Source organism: Dendrobates tinctorius, unplaced genomic scaffold, assembly GCF_039654945.1.
Source record: "Dendrobates tinctorius isolate UK_male_01 unplaced genomic scaffold, ASM3965494v1 ptg000017l, whole genome shotgun sequence".
Classification (NCBI taxonomy): Eukaryota; Metazoa; Chordata; class Amphibia; order Anura; family Dendrobatidae; genus Dendrobates; species Dendrobates tinctorius.
Window position 1 is genome coordinate 7,450,684 of NW_027361685.1, and position 24,900 is coordinate 7,475,583.

Sequence of the window (24,900 nt, forward strand, 5' to 3'; positions counted from 1 at the left end):
TCGGGCGTACAATAACTCGAAAGGCGAGAATCCCGTGGAAGACTGGGGTACTTCCCTGATGGCAAAAAGCAAATACGGAAGTAAATAGTCCCAGTTCTTCCCATCCTTGTCTATCACCTTTCTCAGCATCTGCTTCAGAGTTTTATTGAACCGTTCGACCAACCCGTCTGTTTGAGGGTGATACACGGATGTGCGTAACGGTTCGATTTGTAACAATCGGCAGAGCTCCTTCATTACCCTGGACATAAAGGGGGTCCCCTGGTCGGTGAGTATCTGTTTTGGTATACCGACCCGACTAAACACATGCACCAGTTCCTTGGCAATCGTCTTGGTGGCCGTGTTACGCAAAGGGATGGCCTCCGGGTAACGAGTGGCATAATCCAAGATGACCAGGATATGTTGGTGTCCACGTGCAGACCGTGGAAGGGGCCCAACTAAATCCATCCCAATCATCTCAAACGGGACTTCAATAATAGGTAGGGGTACCAAAGGGCTACAGAACCGGGGCTTAGGTGCAGAGGCTTGGCAGTCAGGACAAGACTCACAATATACACGAATATCGTGATGCATGCCTGGCCAAACAAAACAGTGTAATATCCTTTCGGTGGTTTTCTGGACTCCCAGGTGACCTCCCATCACATGTCCGTGGGCCAGGTCCAGCACCTGCCGCCGGTAGGGTTTTGGCACGACTAATAGTTGCACCGTATCTTCCCCCTTTTTCTCTATCTGATAGAGTAAATCATTCTCCAGAACCATGTAAGGATATGCCAGCCTAGAGCCAGGTTCTATGGGTACCCCATTTATCACTTTTACAATTGTCCTAGCCTGAGAAAGGGTAGGATCCTTTATTTGCTCGCTTTGGAAGTCATCTTTCTGAACTTCTAAATCCGGCAAACGGGGAGGTGGACGGCTGTCGGCCTCCTCCTCTTCCCCGGTCTCCTCCGTATCACCCTCCATGACTGAAAACGGGAACTGCAGGTAATTTCCCGCAGACTCTTCCCCCGAGTCTTCCGGGGAGACCTCTTCCCGGGGTTCGGGACCCACACGCGCCCTGGGAGAAGAATCATGTACACTACTACCCGAAGGCATCAACTGATTCTCCCACAATTGCCAGAAGTGGGAAAAATCCCGGCCCAGGATAACATCATGCAATAACGCCGGGACGAGTCCCACTTTATGTTGCACAGACCCATAGGAAGTAGTAATGCATATGACCGTGGTGAGGTACGAACAGGTGTCTCCATGCACACACGTTACAGAAAATTTGTCTGATGGTCCAGTCGGGGCTGGCACCAGACTGGCCTTCACCAGAGTCACCACACTTCCCGAGTCTAACAATGCCACCACATTTTTGCCATCAACAGTTAAATCACACAAGTGTTTTTCCACATCCTTTTGACCGGCATTCACACTCACTACCCGTGCAACCATAGACATGCGGTTTTTAGAGTCTGTGATGTCGCACTGCATGGGTTCAGTAGTGACTGGACAGTTCGCAGCAATATGTCCCATCTCTTAGCAGCGGAAACACCTAACAGGCCCCTTGCTTAGACCATAGTTCATTACTCTCGGCCTCGCAGTGCGGGCAGTCCCGTTTTCCTCCCCCACTGTCTTAGGGATTTTTCCATCTCCCCTACTCCCTGGAACAGTCTTACCGGTTCCACGTGGAGATGATGAAGAACGAGGTGGGGTAGCGTCGTCTCGGAGTCCTTCCGCCACGGAGTAACGTTCAACCAGATCCACCAGTTGATCTGCCGTCGTAGGATTTCCATGGCTTACCCACTTCCTCAGGGCTGGCGGTAGAGCTCTCAGGTACTTGTCCAGGACGACTCTCTGGATTATCTCTGGCGCTGTCAACACCTCGGGTTGTAGCCACTTCTTCGTCACGTGGATCAGGTCGAACATCTGTGACCGCGGTGGTTTATCCGGCTGATAAGTCCATTGATGCACTCTCTGTGCCCGGACAGCGGTCGTCACTCCCAGCCGGGCCAAGATCTGGGCTTTCAATTTGTCAAAGTCCTGCGCAGCTTCAGGTTCCAAGTCATAATACGCCTTTTGGGCCTCACTGGAAAGAAACGGGGCAATCAGGCTGGCCCATCGTGCCTTCGGCCATTTTTCTCGCACCGCCGTCCGTTCAAACGTGGTCAGGTATGCCTCGACGTCATCATCAGGCGTCATTTTCTGCCAGTACCGACTCACGTGAATCACTCTCGACTCGGCTTCCAGGTTAAGCTCAGGTAAGCTTGCCAAGCGCTGCGCCACCTGCTGGAGAAGCGAACGATCGGTAACTGTCATGTCCACCAACTCCTTCAGCTGGGCCATCATCACCCGATTAGCTTCTTGCTGGACGGCGGTGGACTGTACCAGCGCTTTCACCACGTCCTCCATGCTCATGCTTGCAACGTGATGCCCGCGTTCTCCACCACAATGTGATAAAACACTCCGGGATCGCCTTTGCTGGGGTCAAAGGTCACGTGCGTTCAGCATGAAACTCAGGCGCAGAGCTGGGATTCGGGTGTAACTGACCCTGAGTCAGGTTTATTAACGGTGAAAGCAATGCAAAAGGAAATAAAACATAAAACAAATCCTTGCCTGTCCGGCACTAACTAAACAATGGACAACCTAACTACCAACTGGCGGGCTTCTCCCGTCCAGCCAAACCACAGTTGCAGTGGGCACTGCTTCCACTCACGTGTGTCTCTCACACAGACAGGCTCTCTGTGTTCCCAGGCTGAGACACTCACACAACCACCTTGCATCCTTTTATATCCACCTCCCATTATCCATTAGTAAGCAGGTGCGATACTAACCAGACTAGGCCACATACTGTAGGAAAGGAATCTGGGCGAGATATACCTGCCCTCATCCACTATTCCCACATGATTCTCACAGTCTTATGAACTATTCAAGGGATTTCATTGAAAATTTTGCAGACAAGGCCAGACCTTTATATGATCTTTTAAAAGGTGAAAACAGCGATTACTTTGGTCCCTGGGGTGATGAACAACAAACCTCATTTGAACAATTGAAAATGAATTTACTCTTCAGTAGCGCGCAGTGTCAGCCACCTGCTTCCTGCTGCTGCCGGTGGTCACGTGTGCCGCTACTTAAGAGAAATGAATATTCAATGGATTCATTCATTCATCAGGAGACTATTTAATATTGAACTATATCCAAGCGAGACTAGACGAAGAAAACCCTAAAACCATGTATCATGTTATCCAAAACAGTCAGTGAACTAGCCACATATTGGCAGATCCCAGACCTCAAACTATATACTTTGTAAGTTTATAAGCCACTCCAGTGTCAGGAATAGATAGTATGTGAAAATACAGTATAATTCTTGTGTTTTTCTCCTATAGGGACTGCCCTAGTTTGGTATTGTAACTGCTGTTAATTAGTAGTGCAGACAAATTGTCCTAGACTAAACTCAGTCTTCAGATGGCCCAATAAGTACCACTCAGGGAAAACTTACCTGCTCCAAAGATCATTAGCAGCTTCTAACTAATGGCCATGCTGCGGTCTGTCAAGGAATGAGTGCAACATCATTATAAAGACTAGAGATATGTGGAACCATAATGTCTGCAACACTGTGCGGCCCTCCAAAGAAATGCCACCCCACACCATTACTGACCCACTGCCAAACCGGTCATGCTGAAGGATGTTGCAGGCAGCAGATCGCTCTCCACGGCGTCTCCAGACTCTGCCTCGTCTGTCACATGTGCTCATTGTGAACATGCTTTCATCTGTGAAGAGCACAGGGCACCAGTGGTGGATTTGCCAATCCTGGTGTTCTGTGGCAAATTCCAAGCGTCCTGCATGGTGTTGGGCTGTAAGCACAACCCCCATCTGTGGATGTCGGGCACTCAGACCATCCTCATGGAGTTGGTTTTTAACCGTTTGTACAGACACATGCACATTTGTGGCCTGCTGGAGGTCATTTTGCAGGGCTCTGGCAGTGCTCCTCCTGTTCCTCCTTGCACAAAGGCTGAGGTAACAGTCCTGCAGCTGGGTTGTTGCCCTCCTACGGCACCCTCCACATCTCCTGGTGTACTGGCCTGTCTTCTGGTAGCGCCTTCAGCTTCTGGACACTATACTGACAGACACAGCAAACCTTCTTGCCACAGCTCGCATTGATGTGCCATCCTGGATGAGCTGCACTACTTGAGTCACTTGTGTGGGATGTAGAGTCCATCTCATGTTACCACAAGTGTGAAAGCACAACCAACATTCAAAAGTGACCAAAACATCAGCCAGAAAGCATTGGTACTGAGATGTGGTCTGTGGTCCCCACCTGCAGAACCACTCCTTTATTGAGGGTGTCTTGATAATTGCCAATAATTTCCATCTGTTGTCTATTCCATTTGCACAAAGCATGTGAAATTGATTGTCAATCAGTGTTTCTTCCTAAATGGACAGTTTGATTTCACAGAAGTTTGATTTACTTGGAGTTAATAATAATAATCTTTATTTATATAGCGCCAACATATTCTGCAGCGCTTTACAGTTTAACAGTTTCAAAACACAAGTCATAAGTAACAACGTTAACAATACAATAATTAAAGCAAAATAAGACGAAATAAGATGACCCTGCTGGTGAGAGCTTACAATCTACAATGAGGTGAGGGAGATACAGAGTACAGGTGTGTATTTACAATTGTATATTTACAATGAAGATCCAGCCATCTTGAGGGAGTGAAGGATGGATGGAGATAGTGAATGGGCTACACACGCACACTTACACAGAGAATGACTTTGATTAGTGAACGTGATAGGCCGCTCTGAACAAGTGTGTTTTGAGGGAGTGCCAACAGTTATATTCTGTTGTTTAAGTGTTCCCTTTATTTTTCTGAGCAGTGCATATACTGTGTAAGTTTATAAGCCCCTCCAGTATCAGGAATAGATAGTATGTGAAAATACAGTATACACCGCTCAGGGAACACTTACCTTTCAGAGATAATTTCCATATTCATACTAAATAATGGCACAGATCTCCCAGACATTATGACTGCACATATCCCTAGTCTTTATACCGATATTGCACTCATTCCCTGCCAGACCGCAGCATGGCCATTAGTTAGAAGCTGCTAATGATCTTTGGAGCAGGTAAGTTTTCCCTGAGTGGTACATATTGGGCCGTCTGAAGACTGAGTTTAGTCTAGGACAATTTGTCTGCACTACTAATTATCAGCTGTTACATTACCAAACTAGGGCAGTCCCTATAGGAGAAAAACACAAGAATTATACTGTATTGTCACATACTATCTATTCCTGACACTGGAGGGGCTTATAAACTTACACAGTATATAGTCTGAGGTCTGGGATCTGCCAATATGGGGCTAGTTTTCTGACTGTTTTGGATAACATGATACATGATTTTTGGTTTTTTTTTTGTCTAGTCTCACTTGAATATAGGTCAATATTAAATAAAGTCTCCTGATGAGTCGTCTTTGGTGAGGATGATGAAACCCGTTGAAATGAGAGGCTTGGAGAGTGAGTGTGTATACATCACCTCACTCTATATACTGAGATGTGGGGTATATGCTTTTTCTATTGGTCACCTACTGACTACCCTTCAGGGGGTGAAATAAGGGTATAGTTTTACATATGAAATTAATAAAGCTTAGTTTTATCCTTTTGTCAGCAAACATGAGGACTGACAAGAGACAACCCATTTAAGAAGATTCAGTTTTGGTTAAAACTATTCCAACATTATGAACATAAAAAAGGCTTCTCCCCTATGTGACGTCTCTGATGTTTATTAACAGTTGATTTCCAAGTAAAATATTTCCCACATTAAGAAAATTAAAAAGGTTTCTCCTCTGTGTGACTGCTCTGATGTCTAACAAGAAGCGCTTTCCGGTTAAAATATTTCCCACATTCTGAACAGGAAAAAGGCTTCTCTCCTGTGTGGGTTCTTTGGTGTTCTTCAAGATTCCCTTTCCGGTTAAAACATTTCCCACATTCTGAACATGAAAAAGGCTTCTCTCCTGTGTGAGTTCTATGGTGATCAACCAAATTTTGCTTCCAGTTAAAACATTTCCCACATTCTGAACATTTAAAAGGCTTCTCCCCTGTGTGAGTTCTACGGTGATTAACCAAATCTGTTTTCCAGATAAAACATTTCCCACATTCTGAACATGAAAAAGGCTTCTGCCCTGTGTGAGTTCTATGGTGAGCAACCAAATGTGATTTCTCTTTAAAACATTTCCCACATTCTGAACAGGAAAAAAGCTTCTCCCCTGTGTGAGTTCTATGGTGAGTAACAAGAATCACTTTCCGGCTAAAACATTTCCCACATTCTGAACAGGAAAAAGGCTTCTCCCCTGTGTGAGTTCTATGGTGATTAACCAATTGTGATTTCTCATTAAAACTTTTCCCACATTCTGAACAGGAAAAAGGCTTCTCCCCTGTGTGCGTTCTGTGGTGTGTAACAAAATGAGATTTCTCATTAAAACATTTCCCACATTCTGAACATGAAAAAGGCTTCTCCCCTGTGTGAGTTCTATGGTGAGTAACAAGCAGTGATTTACGTGCAAAACATTTCCCACATTTTGAACAGGAAAAAGGCTTCTCTCCTGTGTGAACTCTATGGTGTTCATCAAGACTCACTTTCTGTTTAAAACATTTCCCACATTCTGAACATGAAAAAGGCTTCTCTCCTGTGTGAGTTCTATGGTGAGCAACAAGCAGTGATTTATGTGCAAAACATTTCCCACATTCTGAACATGAAAATGACTTCTTTGCTAAAGGAGCAGTTTGTTTTTTAATGCCTGTTTTGTGACTTTGATTTTCCTTAGTAGTCGGTAATGAATCAGAAGATGGGACCTGTTTCATAGGATCAGATGACAGATCTTTGCTGTGAATGTTTGATGATATATCTGGAGTAATAGCAATCACTTCAGTTGTATGTTGTAGGATCTCAAGATCATCAGATGTCAGCTGTCCCTCTGATCTCCTGGTACAGTTATCTGCTAAGATAAAAAAACATTTTTGTTAAATAAAATATCCTTGAGTTTTATATTTTTGAACACTTCTACTTAAACTGTACATAAAAATGACAAGCTATGTAAAAAACTTTAATTATTTACCAAGACAATGACTGTTCACAGTCTAATAGAAAACCTTGTTGGAAGAGCCAGTAGTGTGTGGTGTTCAACTGTTTGTTCATTCTGCCTCCCAAATATCGAATATAAAGAAGCCAATCAATGTTATGTAGGCGAAAGTAATACCAATTCTCATTTCACAAAAACAAGTCCCCACTCAGGTCCATCATTTGTCAATAGAAAAACAGATAAGGCAGGTTACAGTTATTGCTATAGTTAGGGTTAGTGGTTAGTGTTGGGGTAAAGTTAGGGTTACTTTTAGGCTAAAGTTAGAGTTAGGCTGAAGAATTAGCCTTTTCTCAATCGTCTCCCCAATAATTTGATCATATCAGAGTTTTTTATTTCCAGTAAAAAAAATTAAAAACAAATAAAATGGCCGGTCAGTATTATAGTACAGAGGAGGCTTATGCACTTTTATGTTCTGACAGCGAAGAAAGTGCAGTGTCAGATGGTGATGTGGATTTCGAGGGCTTTAGTAGCAGCGACAGTGATAGCTCAGAAATGAGCAGTGATTCTGGTCCATCCTCACACACAAGGATCAGTACAACAAGAAGGACAAATAGCGCTTCTGGAGAAATGTCTCCAACTCAGGGAACAATGCCCAGTACTAGCGCTGTCCCTAGTGCTCGTGAATTGGCGCACACCAATGTCCAAGGGGCTTTGCCTCTTGATGTAGCATTTCCCAGATGGGAGGCTTCGGATTCGGCTACTCCATTTATCCCTAATTTTAATGCCATTCTTGGTATAAATGTGGAGGTGGAAAATTTTGGACCAATTATTTTTTTAATTTGTTTATTATGACAGATAGCTTGCTAGAGCATATTGTCCTACAAATTTATATGCGTCCCAATTCATCAGCCAGAATCCACAATCCTATTATGCTCAGTCAAATTTATGGAACCAACTAATGTCCTAGAAATGAAAACATTTTTAGGACTTACATTCACTATGGGGCTTGTTAAAGAAATGAGCATTCAGTCCTATTGGTCCAACCGCCCTGTTCAAGCCACGCCCTACTTTTTTGGGGACACCTGGAAAAATCGTTTGGGAGCTGATAACTCCATTTTTACAAAAATGCTACAATCTGTATGTTGACAACTACTACACCAGCATACCTCTATTTAAAAGTCTGGCTGAACATAACATAGGGGCTTGTGGGACCATTCGCTAAAACCATCAGGGGTTTCCACAATCATTTGTCAGCAAAGAGTTCCGAAAGGGGCAGTCAGGGGCTTTACACAATGGAGAGCTGCTTGTCCTTAAGTATAAGGATGAAAAATATATTTTTATCCTGAGCTCGATCCACACAGATGCCACAAGGGCCACTGCAGACCAACAGGGATCCACTACTCCAAAACCTGTGTCTGTCATTGCCTACAACAAATATATGGGGTGTGGACCTTGCAGATCAGGTTCTACAGCCATACCAGGTATCAAGAAAATCATATATCTGGTATAAAAAGTTAGTCATGTATTTGTTTCAGGTGGCCACATATAATTCTTTTGTGTTATACAAAAAAGCCGGAAATGCAGATACTTTCCTTCATTATCAGGAAAAGGTCACTGAAAATCTTGTTTTTGAAAATTTTGTCCCCGCCTATCCTTTAGAATGTGAAGATGTCAGAAGACTCACTGAGCGACATTTTATTGCACTCATCCCAGCAACTGAAACAATAAAGAACCCCCAGAGAAGATGTCGTGTATGTTCCTAGAGAGGAATGAGGCATGATCCCCGCTATTATTACCCACAATGCCCATCACTGCCAGCCTTATGCCTCCATGACGGCTTTACAATCTTCCACACAGAACCACGTTTTTGAACTGTTTTGACATTCAAGCATTTGGTTTATTTAGTGACAGACACATTTGAGTAGAGCTGACTTAACAATTTCCGGGGGGTAGGTGGGGGGAGGTCTCCAGAGACACAAAATGGGCACAATATGTTATTGTGAGGCTTAGAAAAAAAATTACATCCAGCAAAATGTCACCTTCGATGGCGGCGCCTGCACAGTAGCATCTATAAGTAAGAGGTAGAGGCTACTGGACAGAGGCCGCTGGTGTCATTTTGCTGTATGTAATTTTTTTTCTAAGCCTCACAATAGCCACAATATTATAGGCATTATCACCAATAATATCAATGCTATTATATGCATTATGTAATAATGGGGGCAGGTCAGTGAGGGGTCAGCGACCTGTCATAAGCCAATACAGATGAATATGTAATCAGAGCACCACATAAAGCCCCGCCCACAGCCCCACCCACAGCCCCGCCCCAGAGCACGAGAATCTCATTAACTGAAAACTACAAATACAGATTACACAACAGTAAACCAGAGTTGCCCTCATTTATGGTGGACCATTGGAGCTACTATGGATCCTGAGCAGAAGATTAGAGAAAATAATATTGCTCCCCATTTCAGGAGAGATTGTGCAGTAATCTGAATTCCTTAGGATCAGAAACAATGTAATGTATGACGTGGAGTGAATCCATGACAGCTGGAGCCAACACATCTCCTGCAGGCGGGAATAAATGTATATTACAGCCATCAGCTACGCACAGCTTAGAGATCTATCAGGGCACAGGTGGAATGTTTGTCCTGGAGATTATCACAATCCTCCTTGAAGTTAGTTGATTTTAATACAAATTGAAAAGTCAGGATAAAGGGAAACTCTGCTGTTATTGGACAGAAATTCACACTTGGCCTCACTGCACATTTACTGTTGTCGCTCATAAAAGGGAAGTTTGGCCAGAAAGACTGGACCTGGTCTTGTAGGGACCATGAGACATTCAGCAGCACAGAAGGGAGAGAAGATTCATCCGATAAGATCTCAGGGATCTAGGAAGCCAACAGCATCATTACCCTCCGCTTTCTCTTACAGGCCCAGCATAAGATTTTTCTTCAAGTGATTTTCTATCTTGTCAGCACATTCTACGTACGCTGTCATTTGGCTTTATAGTTTACAGATCTGGGCAGGGAACGGTCAGCGTCTCCTAATGTGAAGGAGAGAATGGCTAATGAAATCAATTATTAACCCTTATACAAGTCAGTTCACAGTTCACAGCTCCAGTCGTCACAACCCACCTAACTACAATCTTTAATCTCTCCCTCTCCTCGGGCATTTTCCCATCCTCCTTCAAACACGCCATCGTTACTCCATTACTAAAGAAACCCGCTCTCGACCCATCCTGCACAAACAGCTAGAGACCAGTCTCCAATCTCCCCTTCATCTCTAAACTCTTGGAGCGCCTGATATACTCACGCCTTACCCGTTACCTCCCCACTCACTCCCTTCTAGACCCTTCACAGTCCGGCTTCCACCCCCTACATTCGACTGAAACTGCACTCATCAAAGTGACCAATGACCTTCAGACAGCATAACGTAATGGTGACCACTCTCTGCTCATTCTTCTTGACCTATCTGCAGCTTTCGATACTGTTGACCACCATCTCCTACTCTCTAGGCTCCAGTCACTAGGCATTAAGGACACTGCTCTCTCCTGGTTTTCTTCCTATCTCTCTGACCGCTCCTTCAGTGTTTTGTTCTCTGGCTCCATGTCATCTCCTCTTCCTCTCGCTGTCGGGGTACCTCAGGGCTCAGTCCTTGGCCCCCTTCTCTTCTCTCTCTACACAGCCCCAATTGGACAGACCATCAGCAGATTTGGCTTTCAGTACCATCTTTATGCTGATGACACACAACTATACACGTCATTCCCCGACCTTACCCCCTCTGTACTACAGAACGCCAGTGATTGTCCGCAGTCTCCAATGTCATGTCCGCTCTCTATCTGAAACGCAACCTCTCCAAAACTGACCTTCTTCTGCTCCTGCCATCTACTAACCTCCCTAAATCTGACATTTCCCTCTCCGTGGGTGGCACCATAATAACACCCCGGCAGCAGGCACACTGTCTGGGTGTTATGTTTGACACCAACCTCTCCTTCACATCCCATATACAATCTCTTGCCCGCTCTTGCCGCTTGCACCTAAAGAACATCTCTAGAATCTGCCCTTTTCTCACCATGGAAACAACAAAAACCCTCACTGTAGCATTGATCCACTCCCGCCTGGATTACTGCAACGCTCTATTACTTGGCCTCCCTGTCACTCGACTATCCCCTCTCCAGTCCATACTTAATGCAGCAGCCAGGGTCATCTATCTGACTCATCGGTACTCGGACGCGTTCGTTCTTCACCAGTCCTTACATTGGCTGCCCATTCATTATAGGATTCATTTCAAAGTACTTGTTCTCACCCACAAAGCTATCCACGGTGCGGCACCCCCTTACATCTCCTCCCTCATTTCTGTCCATTGGCCTAACCAACCGCTGCGCTCTGCAAACGACCTTCGATTAACCTCTACACTAATCCGTACCTCCCACTCCCGACTCCAAGACTTCTCCCGCGCTGCTCCCATCCTCTGGAATGCTCTACCCCAAGAAATCAGGACTATCCAAAATTTCCATTGTTTCAGGAGTTCCCTTAAAACACATTTATTCAGAGCGGCCTATCACGTTCATTAATCAAAGTCATTCTATGTGTAAATGTGCCTGTGTAGCCCATTCACTATCTCCATCCATCCCTCCCCTCCCTCAAGATGGCGGGACCTTCATTGTAAATACACCATTGTAAATACACACCTGTACTTTATTTCTCCCCCACCTCATTGTAGATTGTAAGCTCTCACGAGCAGGGGCGGATTATTTTACTTTAATTATTGTATTATGGTTAACGTTGTTACTTATGACTTGTGTTTTGAAAGTGTTAAACTGTAAAGTGCTGCGGAATATGTTGGCGCTATATAAATAAAGATTATTATTATTATTATTACATATGGTGTACCAAGATGGCGTCTGTGTCTTCAGATAACACCCTGGAAGGAATGCAGAAGCTGATATACTGGATACCATATATGGAAGTGAAGTTGAAATGGACCTATCATAGACTGACACTGGCTACTCAGGAGATTGTGTGACACCCATCGCCTGTCTCTTTGTCTTGAGAATAAACTTCAGTTCTGTGCAAGCCTTTGCTGAGAAAGGAGTAGACATCTAACTCTGTGTTCAGTGTGACTCTGTAAGTGAGCACTTGGCCTATAGTGGGTCAGGTACAAGCAATCATATAGATCTTGCTTTAAGGGATCACCCTCACACTAATCCCATGGGGTAGGTGGATCCTCCAGGTTGTAAGTTCTATAGAAAAGGGCTTTCAATGCCCAAAGTCATTTGAACAGTTTTGGGTGGAAGAGAATGTTGTGGTCTAGAGGCAAAATGGTGATCATGGTAATACGGCCGGACTACACCACCGATAAAGCAGCCACAGCCGGTGACTGAGAGGAATCTGACTTCTCTGCATTCAGTGGTTACTACTCACCTGGGTAGTCATATGTGGGAATCTCCTCTTTACACCGCTCATCACCCCTCACATATGTCTCTGTAGTATTAATATGGGTCAGATCTTCACCCTGAAACAAATATTGTAAAAGTCACCGACAGATGGAGAAGTCCCATCTATGATCAGCTCTAATCCTGCCATCTCCACCGCTCTCATTACACAAGTATAAAACATAAAAAACTGGTGGATAAAACAAGACTGAGCACAAGACCTTCACAGCCGTCTACACATCATAGGGGAGATCTCCTGACACCTTCTCTCCATCTACCTGATGATCCTGAGGAGCACTGGGATCTTCTTGGTTACAGTCTTGTGGAAGAAGAGGACGGGGACATCTCTCTGGTGTTGTCCTCTTACTGGATAGATCTGGAGGAAACGCATACAGGGACTAAATTCATTCTCTACATACAGATAATTATAGGCCGTGTGTATTTAGTCCTGTCTATTACCTGGTGATGTGAGGGGCTGGGGAACCTCCATTATGACATCATTGTACAGATCTTTGTGTCCTTCTAAATACTCCCACTCCCCCAAGGAGAAATAGACAGCGACATCCTGACACCTTATAGAAACCTGACACATACAATGATACCGTCATCCCCCGATCCCTTCATAGCGTTACTGTATAATGTCCCAGCATTCCCAGCAGTGTCACCTCTCCAGTCAGCAGCTCAATCATCTTGTAGATGAGTTCTAGGATCTTCTGGTCAGTGATGTCCTCATGGATCACGGGGTGAGGTGGAGGCCCCGTGATTGGGCTCAGGGGCCTTCCCCATCCCTCAGACATAGGGTGATGACAGCGATCACTAGAGGTCTTCTTCACCACTGTGTAATCCTGGTTATGGAGAGACACATTAATAAATCTCACTACAGACATTTCCAGAGTCCTCACCTCTCCAGTTCTGTCCATCCGTTATTCCCATAGATAAGAATGATGCAATGTGACGTCATCAGAATCTCTCACCTCTCCAGTGAGACGGAAGAGGATCTCTAGGGTGAGGTGTAATATCCTCTCTGCCATCTTGTCTCTGTCCATATCCATCCTTGATGGGTAAATCAGGAAAATTCTCTTTTGTAGAAGATCTTCACTGAGAGGATTCGATATTGTAGAGACCTGAATGAGAAGAAGATGATCCGATATAACATCATAAGAATCCTGTGTAATAATACAATTACTGGAGATAATAAGGGAAACATATGAGGAGATTTATTATCTTACAGGGTTTAGTTTTCTTCCCTGACATCTACTAATAAAACCTATATATTTAGGCCACAGACAACAAGCAGTTTCCTCCTCGGAGTCAGCAGTTGAACACGTTCCTCATAGACTCATCTTCCATAACGCTAATTCTCGTCTCATTACCGACACTGGAATCGGCATTAGCAATACTGCAGGAGATATTCATTACACGCGACATGAGAAATAACTCCTTCATGATGAGGACGACATCTTCATCTTCTACTACAGCTCTAGAGACAGATTTGGTCAGAGTCGGTCACTGCCTCCATCCCCACCGGCCGTCTATATGAAGGTTTCCCGTCTTCCCCGCACTGGAATCTTCTATCACGTTAGATCTCAGCTCTGAGTCATACACAGAAGTTTGAGGCTTTTAGAAAAGATTTTTTGTTTCCACAAACACAATGGACAGAAATGATCTGATCCCAAAGTCTCCATGTACAGTGATTTATAGGGTTTATTTCTAGCCGTAGACTTTCCTATATTACAGGAAAATTCCAGAAAAAGCCAATATTAAAATGTTTCTAAAGAAAATTGGCTCCAACAATTCTTGTAAGAAGAAAAAAACATGGAAAAAGCAGAAGACACATTTTATAATTTTTAACATGTTAAACATTTATTAAAAAGAAATGAATCTTTTTGTGCCCCAGAACATAGATGTACACCGCAGGGACGGCACAGATGAGGCTTCAACGAAAACCCTGAGAGTTTAACCACTTGCTGCTGTGAAAAGCAAACATGGCATCTAAGAAGGTGTGACAGAGTTTGGCTGAATGCCCCCCGCCTCCAAGTACTCGATAGTATGGGGCGGCCTAGTTACTCCGATACTTACATGCCTAATAATGGTGTCTGGGCTGCAATGTATGAAGGTCTATTAGGCCGGGCCAGAGGCAGCATCCAATAAGTTACCTTATAACGCCCCCATACACATTACACTAAAGTTCCATGAAAGCACTGATTTCGGGGGGTTTGGCCGACCATATAATGTATTTGGGAGCCTCCTGACAGATGATGTCAGGGCAGAGAAGGATCTGGCATCCTGAATTTCAGAGGATAATCCATTTGTTCTTCCTGTAGATAATCCTCCTCTAGAGGAGTCTGGAGATGACTTTCTCATGCAGACCACAGGAAAGCTGGAATATTTGTGTGTATGGGGAGTCGGGAGAGATAGCTGTCTGCCAAATGACCATTCAGCCAACTCTTATCTCATGTGTATGGGGCCGTTAGTATTACACTGACAGGCAGTGATGATACACGGCACTACAGTAGTTCTCTTTTGCAAACTAAACATTCCCAAATCCTGCAACCTTTCCTCATAAGACAGGGTTTGCAGACCAGTCACCATTCTGGTCGCTCTTTTCTGAAATTGCTTTGTTGATGTCTTTTTTAAAATGTGGTGCCCAAAACTGGACACAATATTCCAGATGAGGTCTGACCAAAGAGGAGTAGAGGGAAATAATGACTTCACGTGATCTAGACTGTATGCTTCTGTTAATACATCCTAGAATTGCATTTGCCTTTTTTGCTGCTGCATCACACTGTTGACTCATATTCAGTCTGTGATCTATTAGTATACCCAAGTCTTTTTCACATGTGCTGTCACTTAGCCCTATTCCTCCCATTCTGTATATGCTTTTTTCATTTTTATTGCCCAGATGTAGTACTTTGCATTTCTCCCTGTTAAAAACCATTCTGTTAGTTGCTGCCCACTTCTCCAGTTTAGTTAAATCTTTTTGAATCCTCCCTCTCTCTTCTCTAGTATTAGCTATCCCTCCTAGCTTTGTGTCATCAGCAAATTTAATCAGTTTACCCTCAATTCCTTCATCTAAATCGTTGATAAAGATGTTGAACAATACAGGACCCAGGACAGAGCCCTGTGGTACCCCACTTGAGACATTCTTCCAACTGGATGTGCAGCCATTTACGACCACTCTTTGGGTCCGATCACTAAGCCAGTTATGAATCCACCTAACAGTTGCCTTGTCCATTCCATACTTAGTCATTTTCTCAATAAGGATTGTATGAGAGACTTTGTCAAATGCTTTGCTGAAGTCAAGATATACTATATCTACAGCATTTCCTTGATTCACCCAATCAGTGATACTGTCATAGAAGGAAATTAAGTTAGTCTGACATGACTTATTAGTTACAAACCCATGCTGACTCTGTTTAATCACTTCATTCTTATCCAGGTACTGACATACATGTTGTTTAATAATTTGTTCAAAGATCTTTCCTGGTATAGACGTCAGACTCACCGGCCTATAGTTGCCTGGGTCCACCTTCTTCCCCTTTTTGAAGATAGGAACAACATTTGCTCTTCTCCAGTCTTCTGGGACTTCTCCTGTTCTCCAAGAATTTTCAAAGATTATGGAGAGGGGTTCAAAAATTTCTTCTGCTATCTCCTTCAGTACTCTGGGGTGTAATTCATCTGGACCTGGAAACTTGAATTCATTTAGGTTAGTTAAGTGTTTCCTCACTATCTTTCTGTTTATAGATATCCTGGATTCTTCTATTCCCTTAAAAGGACAGTGAATAACAGTTGATGTTACATTTCCTTTCTGAGAGAAAACAGATGCAAAATAGGAATTTAAAAGTTCAGCCTTCTCAACATCCTGTCTTACCATTTCATCATTTTCATCCTGTAAAAATCCTATAGCATCTTTGACTTTTCTTTTACTTTTGACATATCCCCAAAATCCTTTATTATTGCTTTTGACATCTCTTGCAAGCCTCAATTCATTTTCAGCTTTAGCTAATCTGATTTGTGCCCTGCAGGTTCTGCAAACAGCATTATATTCTTCTTTAGATATGCCTCCCTCTTTCCATTTTATAAACATTTTTTTCTTCCTTTTTAGCATGTCCTTAAGTTCTGTGTTCATCCATCCTGGTTTCCTTAAACGCTCCCTATTCTTCCCTCTTTTCGGAATTGTTAACAACTGTGCTTTGAGAATGTCATTTTTCAAGATTTCCCATCCTTCCTGGACATTTTTGTCTTTAAGGATATCCAGCCATTGGATCCCTCCAATTCTCTTTCTGAATCCCTTAAAATCTGCCTTTCTGAAATCTAACCTTGATGTCTGAGTCTTCACAGGTCTTCCGCCTCTAGTTATCCAAAATTCTAAAATAGCATGGTCGCTACCTCCTAGGGTCCCAGCCACTTTTACCTCCTCAACCATTTCCTCCCTGTTTATAAGGATTAGATCCAAGGTAGCAGTTCCCCTTGTTTTCTCCCCTAGGTTTTGGAAGATAAAGTTGTCTGCAAGAGAGGATAAGAATTTCCTTGACCTGTTAGTTTTGCCTAAGAGAGATTCCCAACAAATGTCTGGATAGTTGAAATCTCCCATGACAACTATGTCATATTTTTTGGAGAACTTGGCCATTTGATGCATAAAGAGTTCATCCATATCTTCAGCTTGCACAGGCGGCCTGTAGTAAATGCCTACAATGGTGTCCTTTCCATTGTTCTTTCCATGTATTCTTACCCAAACGGTTTCCACAGAACTCCCAGTCTCTGAAGCTTCAATCTCTGTGCAGATATACGTGTTTCTAACATACAATGCGACACCTCCTCCTCGTTTATCAAGTCTGTTTCTTGCAAATAAGTTGTATCCTTCTAGTCTTGTATTCCAATCATGTGTATTGTCCCACCAAGTTTCAGTGATTCCAATGACATCATATTTCTTTTCCTGTGTTTAGTAGTTCCAATCCTCCTTGTTTGTTGCCCATGCTTTGTGCATTAGTATAGAAACATTTTAGTTTGTGATTGGCTTCTCTTTCTCCAATATTTTTATTAATTAGATTCTTTTGTCTTTGTTCTTCCTTTCCACTTCTAATAGCAGAGTTCTCAATAGCATTTGTCAGGTGTATGGCTTTTTCTGGTCTTTTGTTCAAAAAAATAAATGGAACACTTAAACAACAGAATCTAACTCCAAGTAAATCAAACTTCTGTGAAATCAAACTGTCCACTTAGGAAGCAACACTGATTGACAATCAATTTCACATGCTGTTGTGCAAATGGAATAGACAACAGATGGAAATTATTGGCAATTATCAAGACACCCTCAATAAAGGAGTGGTTCTGCAGGTGGGGACCACAGACCACATCTCAGTACCAATGCTTTCTGACTGATGTTTTGGTCACTTTTGAATGTTGGTTGTGCTTTCACACTCGTGGTAGCATGAGACGTACTCTACAACCGACACAAGTGGCTCAGGTAGTGCAGCTCATCCAGGATGGCACATCAATGCGTGATGTGGCAAGAAGGTTTGCTGTGTCTGTCAGCATGGTGTCCACAGGCTGGAGGCGCTACTAGGAGACAGGTCAGTACACCAGGAAATGTGGAGGGGGCCGTATGAGGGCAATATACCAGCAGCAGGACCGCTACCTCCACCTTTGTGCAAAGAGGAACAGGATGAGCACTGCCAGAGCCCTGCAAAATAATCTTCATCAGGCCACAAATGTATATGTGTCTGCACAAACGGTTAGAAACTGACTCCATGAGGATGGTCTGAGTGCTGACGTCCACAGATGGGGGTTGTGCTCACAGCCCAACACCGTACAGGGCACTTGGCATTTCCCACAGAACACCAGGATTGGCAAATTTGCCACAGGCGCCCTGTGCTCTTCACAGATGAAAGCAGGTTCACACTGAGCACATGTGACAGACGTGACAGAGCCTGGAGACGCCGTGGAGAGCGATTTGCTGCCTGCAACATCCTACAACATGACCGGTTTGGCAGTGGGTCAGTAATGGTGCGGGGTGGCATTTCTTTGGAGGGCCTCACTATGTTGGGCTGTGAGCACAACCCCCATGGGGACACAATTGTGCCTTTACCTGTAGATAAATTCCCAGTGGGGTGCAATTTCCAAAATGCAATAACTTAAGTGGGGAATTCAGCTCTTTTCGCACTTAAGGGATCTGTATATGGAGTCTGCAAACTACAGTGGGGAAAATAAGTATTTGTTACGCTGCCAATTTTGGGGCTAAAGTCACATTTTTGTGAGAAAAAAAGTAAAATTGTCATTTTTCCTTCCACGTTGCTTAAATTCCTGTCACACTATCCGAATTCAGATATTGTCGTGGTTAGAAAGGAGAATACAGGGAGCGAAAGGGTTAATAGGACTCACAGGAGGAACCGGCCCAGAAAGCTGAAGATCCAGGAGTGTCCGCCAAATATATGACTGCTCTGTGCAGTGCACAGGACCTGTGATAAGGTCACAGGAGGGGAGGAGTCAGGGGTCACATGATTAGGGGCCTCAGTGTGTGCAGGACTCAGTGTGCTGGAGCGCTCCCGATAATCAGCTGCATGTGTCGCGCTGTGTGATAGTCACAGCACCTGCATGGAGAGCGACACATGCAGCTGATTATCAGGAGCGCTCCAGGGATCCGGGGTCCCGATGCAGCTATTCGGTAAGCGATATTAGCCAATAACAACTTCTCTGACAATAGTCCCTCATCTCTAGTAAAAATGGGTCACCCTCCCAGGGCTGTGGAGTACTCGGTACCGGGCCGGTGTCAGGGGGATGTGTCACAGCAGCGGTGACCCGGTCCGTGGCCCTGGGCGCCCAAGCAATGGGTAGATGTAGTTAAGGGTAGAATAGTTTGTGACGCCACCCGTGGTGTTTGGCAAGTATGGTGTTAGGCCATCGCTGCATACAGATCCACTGGGACTGATGGTAGGGTGCAGCAAAGATGTAAAAGCTCCCCACAGGTGGAGCTGTAGTCCCAGGGCAGCGTAGATGTACCCGGCACGTGGATGTAGCAGTGCTGGAAGCGTAGGGAACAGACAAGACACAGCGGTTGCAGTTTCTGTACCTTTACTTGGTATATGCAGTCCAGGGTCCTGATTACAGATGGTATTGGAGCAGGATAGCCTGGAAGCAACTCAGGATTCTCTCTCACAGACGGGCTGTGCAGTCTCCTTCCCTAGCGCTTTGTGGTGTGAAGCACTCCAGTACTTAGTTACTCTGAAATGCCTCTCTTCAGATGTTCCTAGAACTAGACTTGTATGACAGACAGCTGTTGCCTCTCTCGGGGACTCTTCTCTTGAGTCCTGGCTCTCTATTCAATTGCTGTTGTGTCCCAAGTCTTTGCTGGGAGCAGGGCATTTACAGCCTCCTACTCCTCTGGTATCTGTGGCAGGATCGTTAGTATCCGTACCACCGTGGAGACCAGGCTCCAGTTCGTGCGCTCTCAAGCTGAGGGAGCTCGCCTTCTGCAGCTCAACCTCTCAGCTTCGTTCTCCACGTCTGCACACTTCACTCTCCACAGACTAACTGACTACTCCTTCATCTCGGCCCTCAGGGAGCTCCCCTCCCCTTCATCCTGGTTCAGAGTTCCCCCCTGCTGGCCTGGAGTAGAACTGTGTTGCATGTATGGATTGACTCTGAGAGAGACCCATCATTGCCTCCAAGCCTGGCATTACCCTCCCCTGGAGGAAGGCAAGCCACTGTGGCGACCATACTCCTGGGGCGCCACATTCCCCCCTAGTGCAAGTCAGCACTCCTGGGCTTAACAAAAGAAAACATAGATAACATATAAACATTTGAACAAAAATATTTGTACAATATTTGAAAATAGTTAAAAATATACAAAAACCAAGTGTTCAAAAATGGTCCTATGATGATAAGTCCAGCATCAATGTCCATGGTCCATTCCTGGCAAATGGTGAACTATTTATAAATAAAGTTTTTAGATGCGGAATCTAACTGGTAGTACACCCTGTGTGGTACGAGTTGATCTGCGTAACACTGGTACTGTAGTGGGCCTTACTGTTTGTCTGGTTCTAACTACCGATGTTGTGTGTACTGCTCTAGATACGCTCCTAGTAACTCTACATGGCGCAGGGACTCGTGAGTGTCTAGGAACTCTTGAACTCACCATAGGTACTACTTGTTCACCACTGGCAGGGCGAGGGTTCTCTGGCTCCACTGCTGGTGTGGCAACTGCTACCTGATTTTCCTGATCTTCAGGGTTTTCTCGCATCCCATCTTCCTGTGCTACTACTTGGGGAAATAACAACACTGGTACCACTACTGCATCATTAACTCTAGACCAATTCGCAGGGAACTCTCCAAGCACTGTGCTGACCTTCTCTTCTTTCTCTACTGACTGGATGTTATCTGGTTCCTCTATTCTTTCTTTTAACAAGTCAGGACACAGCTTCAGGTGATCTCTGGAAATGGCTGCTGAGGTTTCTCCTCCATCTTTGCTAATAAGACAGATTTTGGTATTATCAAAGTTCTAGGGCAGAATGGTATAAGGCTCAGCCTCCCATTGATTATCCAGCTTATGTAGTCTCCTCTTCCTTTTCAAGACTTGTTCTCCCGGCGAAAAGGGAGCAGCAGGTGCATTTTGGTTTTAAAGCATCTCCTGCTTCTGTCTTGCCTGGGCCAGACTCTTCTCCTCACCTTCCTGTTCTCTTCTGTACTGCTGCTGCCTCTCCTTGTCCCAGTCAGCTTCTGGCAATGCTACTTCAGGCGTCAGGACTCCCATGTCCAAATCCACAGGCAGCCTACCCGGTCTTGATCTCATCAGGTATGCTGGAGTTCAGTTGGTAGAGTTCACTGGAATATGGCTGTAGAGGTCTACCAGGTCTGGCTACTTTTTGGGCCACAGATTCCTCTCCTCCAAGGGCAATGTCTTCAGTAGGTCAATCACTACCTGGTTCATCTTCTCACACATGCCATTGGTCTGTGGGTGATACAGTGTTGTCCGGATCTTCTTACAACCATACAGGTTACAGAATTCATGAAACACTTCTGCCTCGAAAGCTGGACCTTGATCAGTAAGCACTCTCTCAGGGTACCCATGTGGTCTACAGAAGTGTAGTTGGAATGCTCTGGCTGCCGTTCTAGCAGTTTGATCTTTGACAGGCACAACCACCAGGAATCTTGAATAATGGTCCACAATGGTAAGGGCATAGAGGTGTGAAGGGTTAATACTAAAATCAAAGCTGAAGTTTCGTTTTATCCATTCTCTGAAGGTTTCGTTTCTTCATTTTTGTTGCTGTAAGATAAATTTTTGTACTTGGCATGGGCTGTCATGAAACCAGACTGTTTCCATCAGGTGCAAGATAAGGGAGGCGGGAGTGTAAAACTCTGAAGAATATGCCATTATACTACTTTCTACGCTATTTAGGTATGGACATATATGCAGTTGCGGTTTTCTTGCAATATTATTGGCTTACAAAGTGAAGCATTACCATGATGTTATTGGTAGTTGAGAACCTTGCATAATTAAGCAAAATATTATAAAAGAAGTGACTAAAACAAAGGGGCTTAGTGATCTGCCTTGATCCTCCTGTACAGAGACCTCAGGCTCCGTGTGGTCATTTGAGTTGCTAGCAACACTGTGGAATGATTTGGAAATCACTGGATCAACCGTGAAGGGTTAATTTATCCCTCCCAAAATAGCTACCTCGACAGTGGTGCCCAACGTGGGGCCCCCGAACAGGGACGCCTCTGCCCCCGGAGGACAACAAGACAAAGGACCCTCGGAGCGGACACAGGTGCTGGAAAATTGGGACTGATCATCCCCCACAACAACCACGGTAAGTTGGCAGTTATACAGTTCAGATTGACCGTTGGTGTGGTTTTCCTGTGCTTGTTGCTGCAAAGAGGATCTGAGGTTTGTCCCCTGGTGGGGTGATTCATGGGTGGAATCATATAGAGGTGTAGTCCCATTGGGGGCCCAGTGCTCGAACCGTACCTCATAAGGGACGGACACCCCGGATTGACCAGTGATTGTGGCTCTCTTTATAGTCAAAATATCCTGAAATTCCCGATCATTAGTAGTATTGGGCGTGGTGATGTGATCGAAGATGGGTAGGATATGTAACTCAGGTATATACAGAAAGATATATATAACCAGAGGTGTCCGGAGGGATAGTCTGAGACGCCCTCCTCCTTTCACTGAGTACCGCAAATTTTGGGCAATCCCAGAGGGGGATTATTGACCCTGTGGAACAGAATGATACGGCCGCTCCAGATCTGTGCATAATTTAAGTCAGGGTATTTAGCTCTAAAGAAGAGAATTATGTTTCTGTGGAAGAAAAAGAAAAGTTTGGAATTGTGTGAAGGATCAGATACGGTTAGTCTTATGATTCAAAGACGAGGAAAGAAATCTGTCAGGAATGCAGGAAAAATATTTTCGATTCTGGGATTTCCTAAAGGCGGGAGGTTGCAGCCTACGCTATGGAATGAAGGAGTTAAAAAGAATAAAGGAACGTTGACTGATGATGGATTACTTGAAGGCGCTGAGGAATTCCGTGGCTTGGCACATGAATTGTATAATGAAGGTTATGTGGACATTGAACAGCAAGTGAATTCTGATTGTTTCTGTTACTGCTATGTTGAAGAAGAAAAATTGTCTATTATTATGGCAAAGACGGGATGTATTGTCGTTCAAGAAAGTGACTGTGGTGTGAGAAAGTGATTGATTAAAGAAGGAACTGAGATTAATGAGACAATGTGTCAGGCAGACGAATAGTTTAAAGTAATGATTTGAAAGAAGAGGTCTCCCTGCTAGATGACAATTGTACAAGGAGACCGAGAGTCGCAGCCCCCACCTCTGCTGACGGCACCTATTATCATCCGCAACCAGCCTTAGTCCCCGTTATTGCTATTGGTTATGAGTATCCACCCCTTCCATTTACCAGATCCAGAGGAGAAAAAAAAAGTTTTGAGAAGACTTTAACCCGCTCTGTTCAGCAGAGAGAGAGAAAAAAAGAAAAAAAGCAAGCTAGCAGCCAGCAGCTGCTCCAGCCCCCACCATTGTGCCCAGCACAGCTGCGAGTACACAGTCCCTTATCAGTATCAGTGTGCCCTTCAGCCCACACAGCAAACTCTGGCCCCCCTCAGACTTCAGCTACTGGGATCCCTGTTCCTCAGCCCCTCCCTGCTAATGCTGGCGCTGTGCCAAACTCGGACACTTTCAGAGAACTTGTTATACTCCGGCTGTTTTAATCGGGGTAGATGGCAGACCCAATTAATATACTTTTATAAACCCCATAAAACCCTTCCCTGAGGTTACTATTCAGTTTGTAATCTCTCCCACATGTCCTGTAAATTTACTAGGGGCACATTTATTATCACAGTTCCGCTCCGGAATACAATTCCAAGATGATGGTCAGATGGCTCTTACGTTATATAATCCCAATGTAGATGAAGACAGTGAGGAAATCTGTATTTTGCATGCCCTTCCTACTGTTATGATGGCCCTGATAGGCTCAGATCCACCCCCAATATTGCCTGAGGATCAATGACTCACCCCATACCTCTCAGAGATACTATCTAAACTCTGGTCAAAAGGGCCAATGATATAGGGAAAATGACTGTAGAACCAGTAAAAGTGTTTCTCAAACCTGGTGCCTAATCCTCATACTCTTTTGTCCCAAATACCCCAGGATGCTGCTTGGTTTACAGGTATTGATCTTACCAATGCCTTCTTTAGCATTCCGTTACACCCAGACTGCCAGTTTCTATTTGCATTCACTTAGCAGGGCGACAGTTAATATGGACAGTTATGCCACAAGGGGCCCAAAACAGTCCCAACCAGTTTGCAAAAAAATATGAGCAGGTGTCTTTTGCCATTGCTGCCATTGTTAGCCTCCTTAAGTATCTGGCAGCACTGAACTGTCTGGTTTCGGCCTCTTGACTTCAGTTCTGCCTTGGTCAAGTGATATTCTTGGGTCACTGTCTCCTTCAGGGTGCCAGACACCTCGCAGAAGAAAGAAAAATAGCTGTCAACTCCCTTCCTTTCCCAAAAGATGAAACTGAACTCCAGCGTTTTCTTGGACTATGCACTTATTGTTGTCAGTGGATACCGGATGCATCCCGCATAATGTAACCCCTTTACAACGCCTTGAAAGACGGCATAATGAACTATAAGGAAAGATGGCAGTGATGAGGATTACCTCCAATATGACTGTTCCCAACTTCTGACTGGAGAAACAGCTACTCCACCAAATGTCAGTGAGAATCCACTCCCAAATCCTGATCTGGTGTTATACACAGACTCACGGTATGCATTTGGTATTGCTCACGATTTTGGGGCTCTATGGGCCAATCGAGGGTTTATTACTACTGCCGGAACCCCAGTGAAAAATGCTGAAGCTGTTAAAACCCTCTTGGACTCGATCAAATTACCTACTCAGGTGG

General features: G+C 44.5%; 1 protein-coding gene across 1 annotated transcript in view; it reads right to left on the reverse strand.

The window, feature by feature from the left end:
* Nucleotides 1–21,235, reverse strand: part of LOC141082423 (uncharacterized) — a 69,536-nt gene extending 48,301 nt beyond the window's left edge. Inside the window, exons 1-3 of the mRNA XM_073566364.1 lie at nucleotides 21,151–21,235; nucleotides 12,768–12,865; nucleotides 12,479–12,569 (exon numbers count right to left, since the gene is read on the reverse strand). Coding sequence (XP_073422465.1) covers nucleotides 12,479–12,569; nucleotides 12,768–12,865; nucleotides 21,151–21,235 — 274 coding nt within the window. The remainder of the gene's footprint in view (nucleotides 1–12,478; nucleotides 12,570–12,767; nucleotides 12,866–21,150) is intronic.
* Between the last annotated feature and the right edge of the window lie 3,665 nt (nucleotides 21,236–24,900).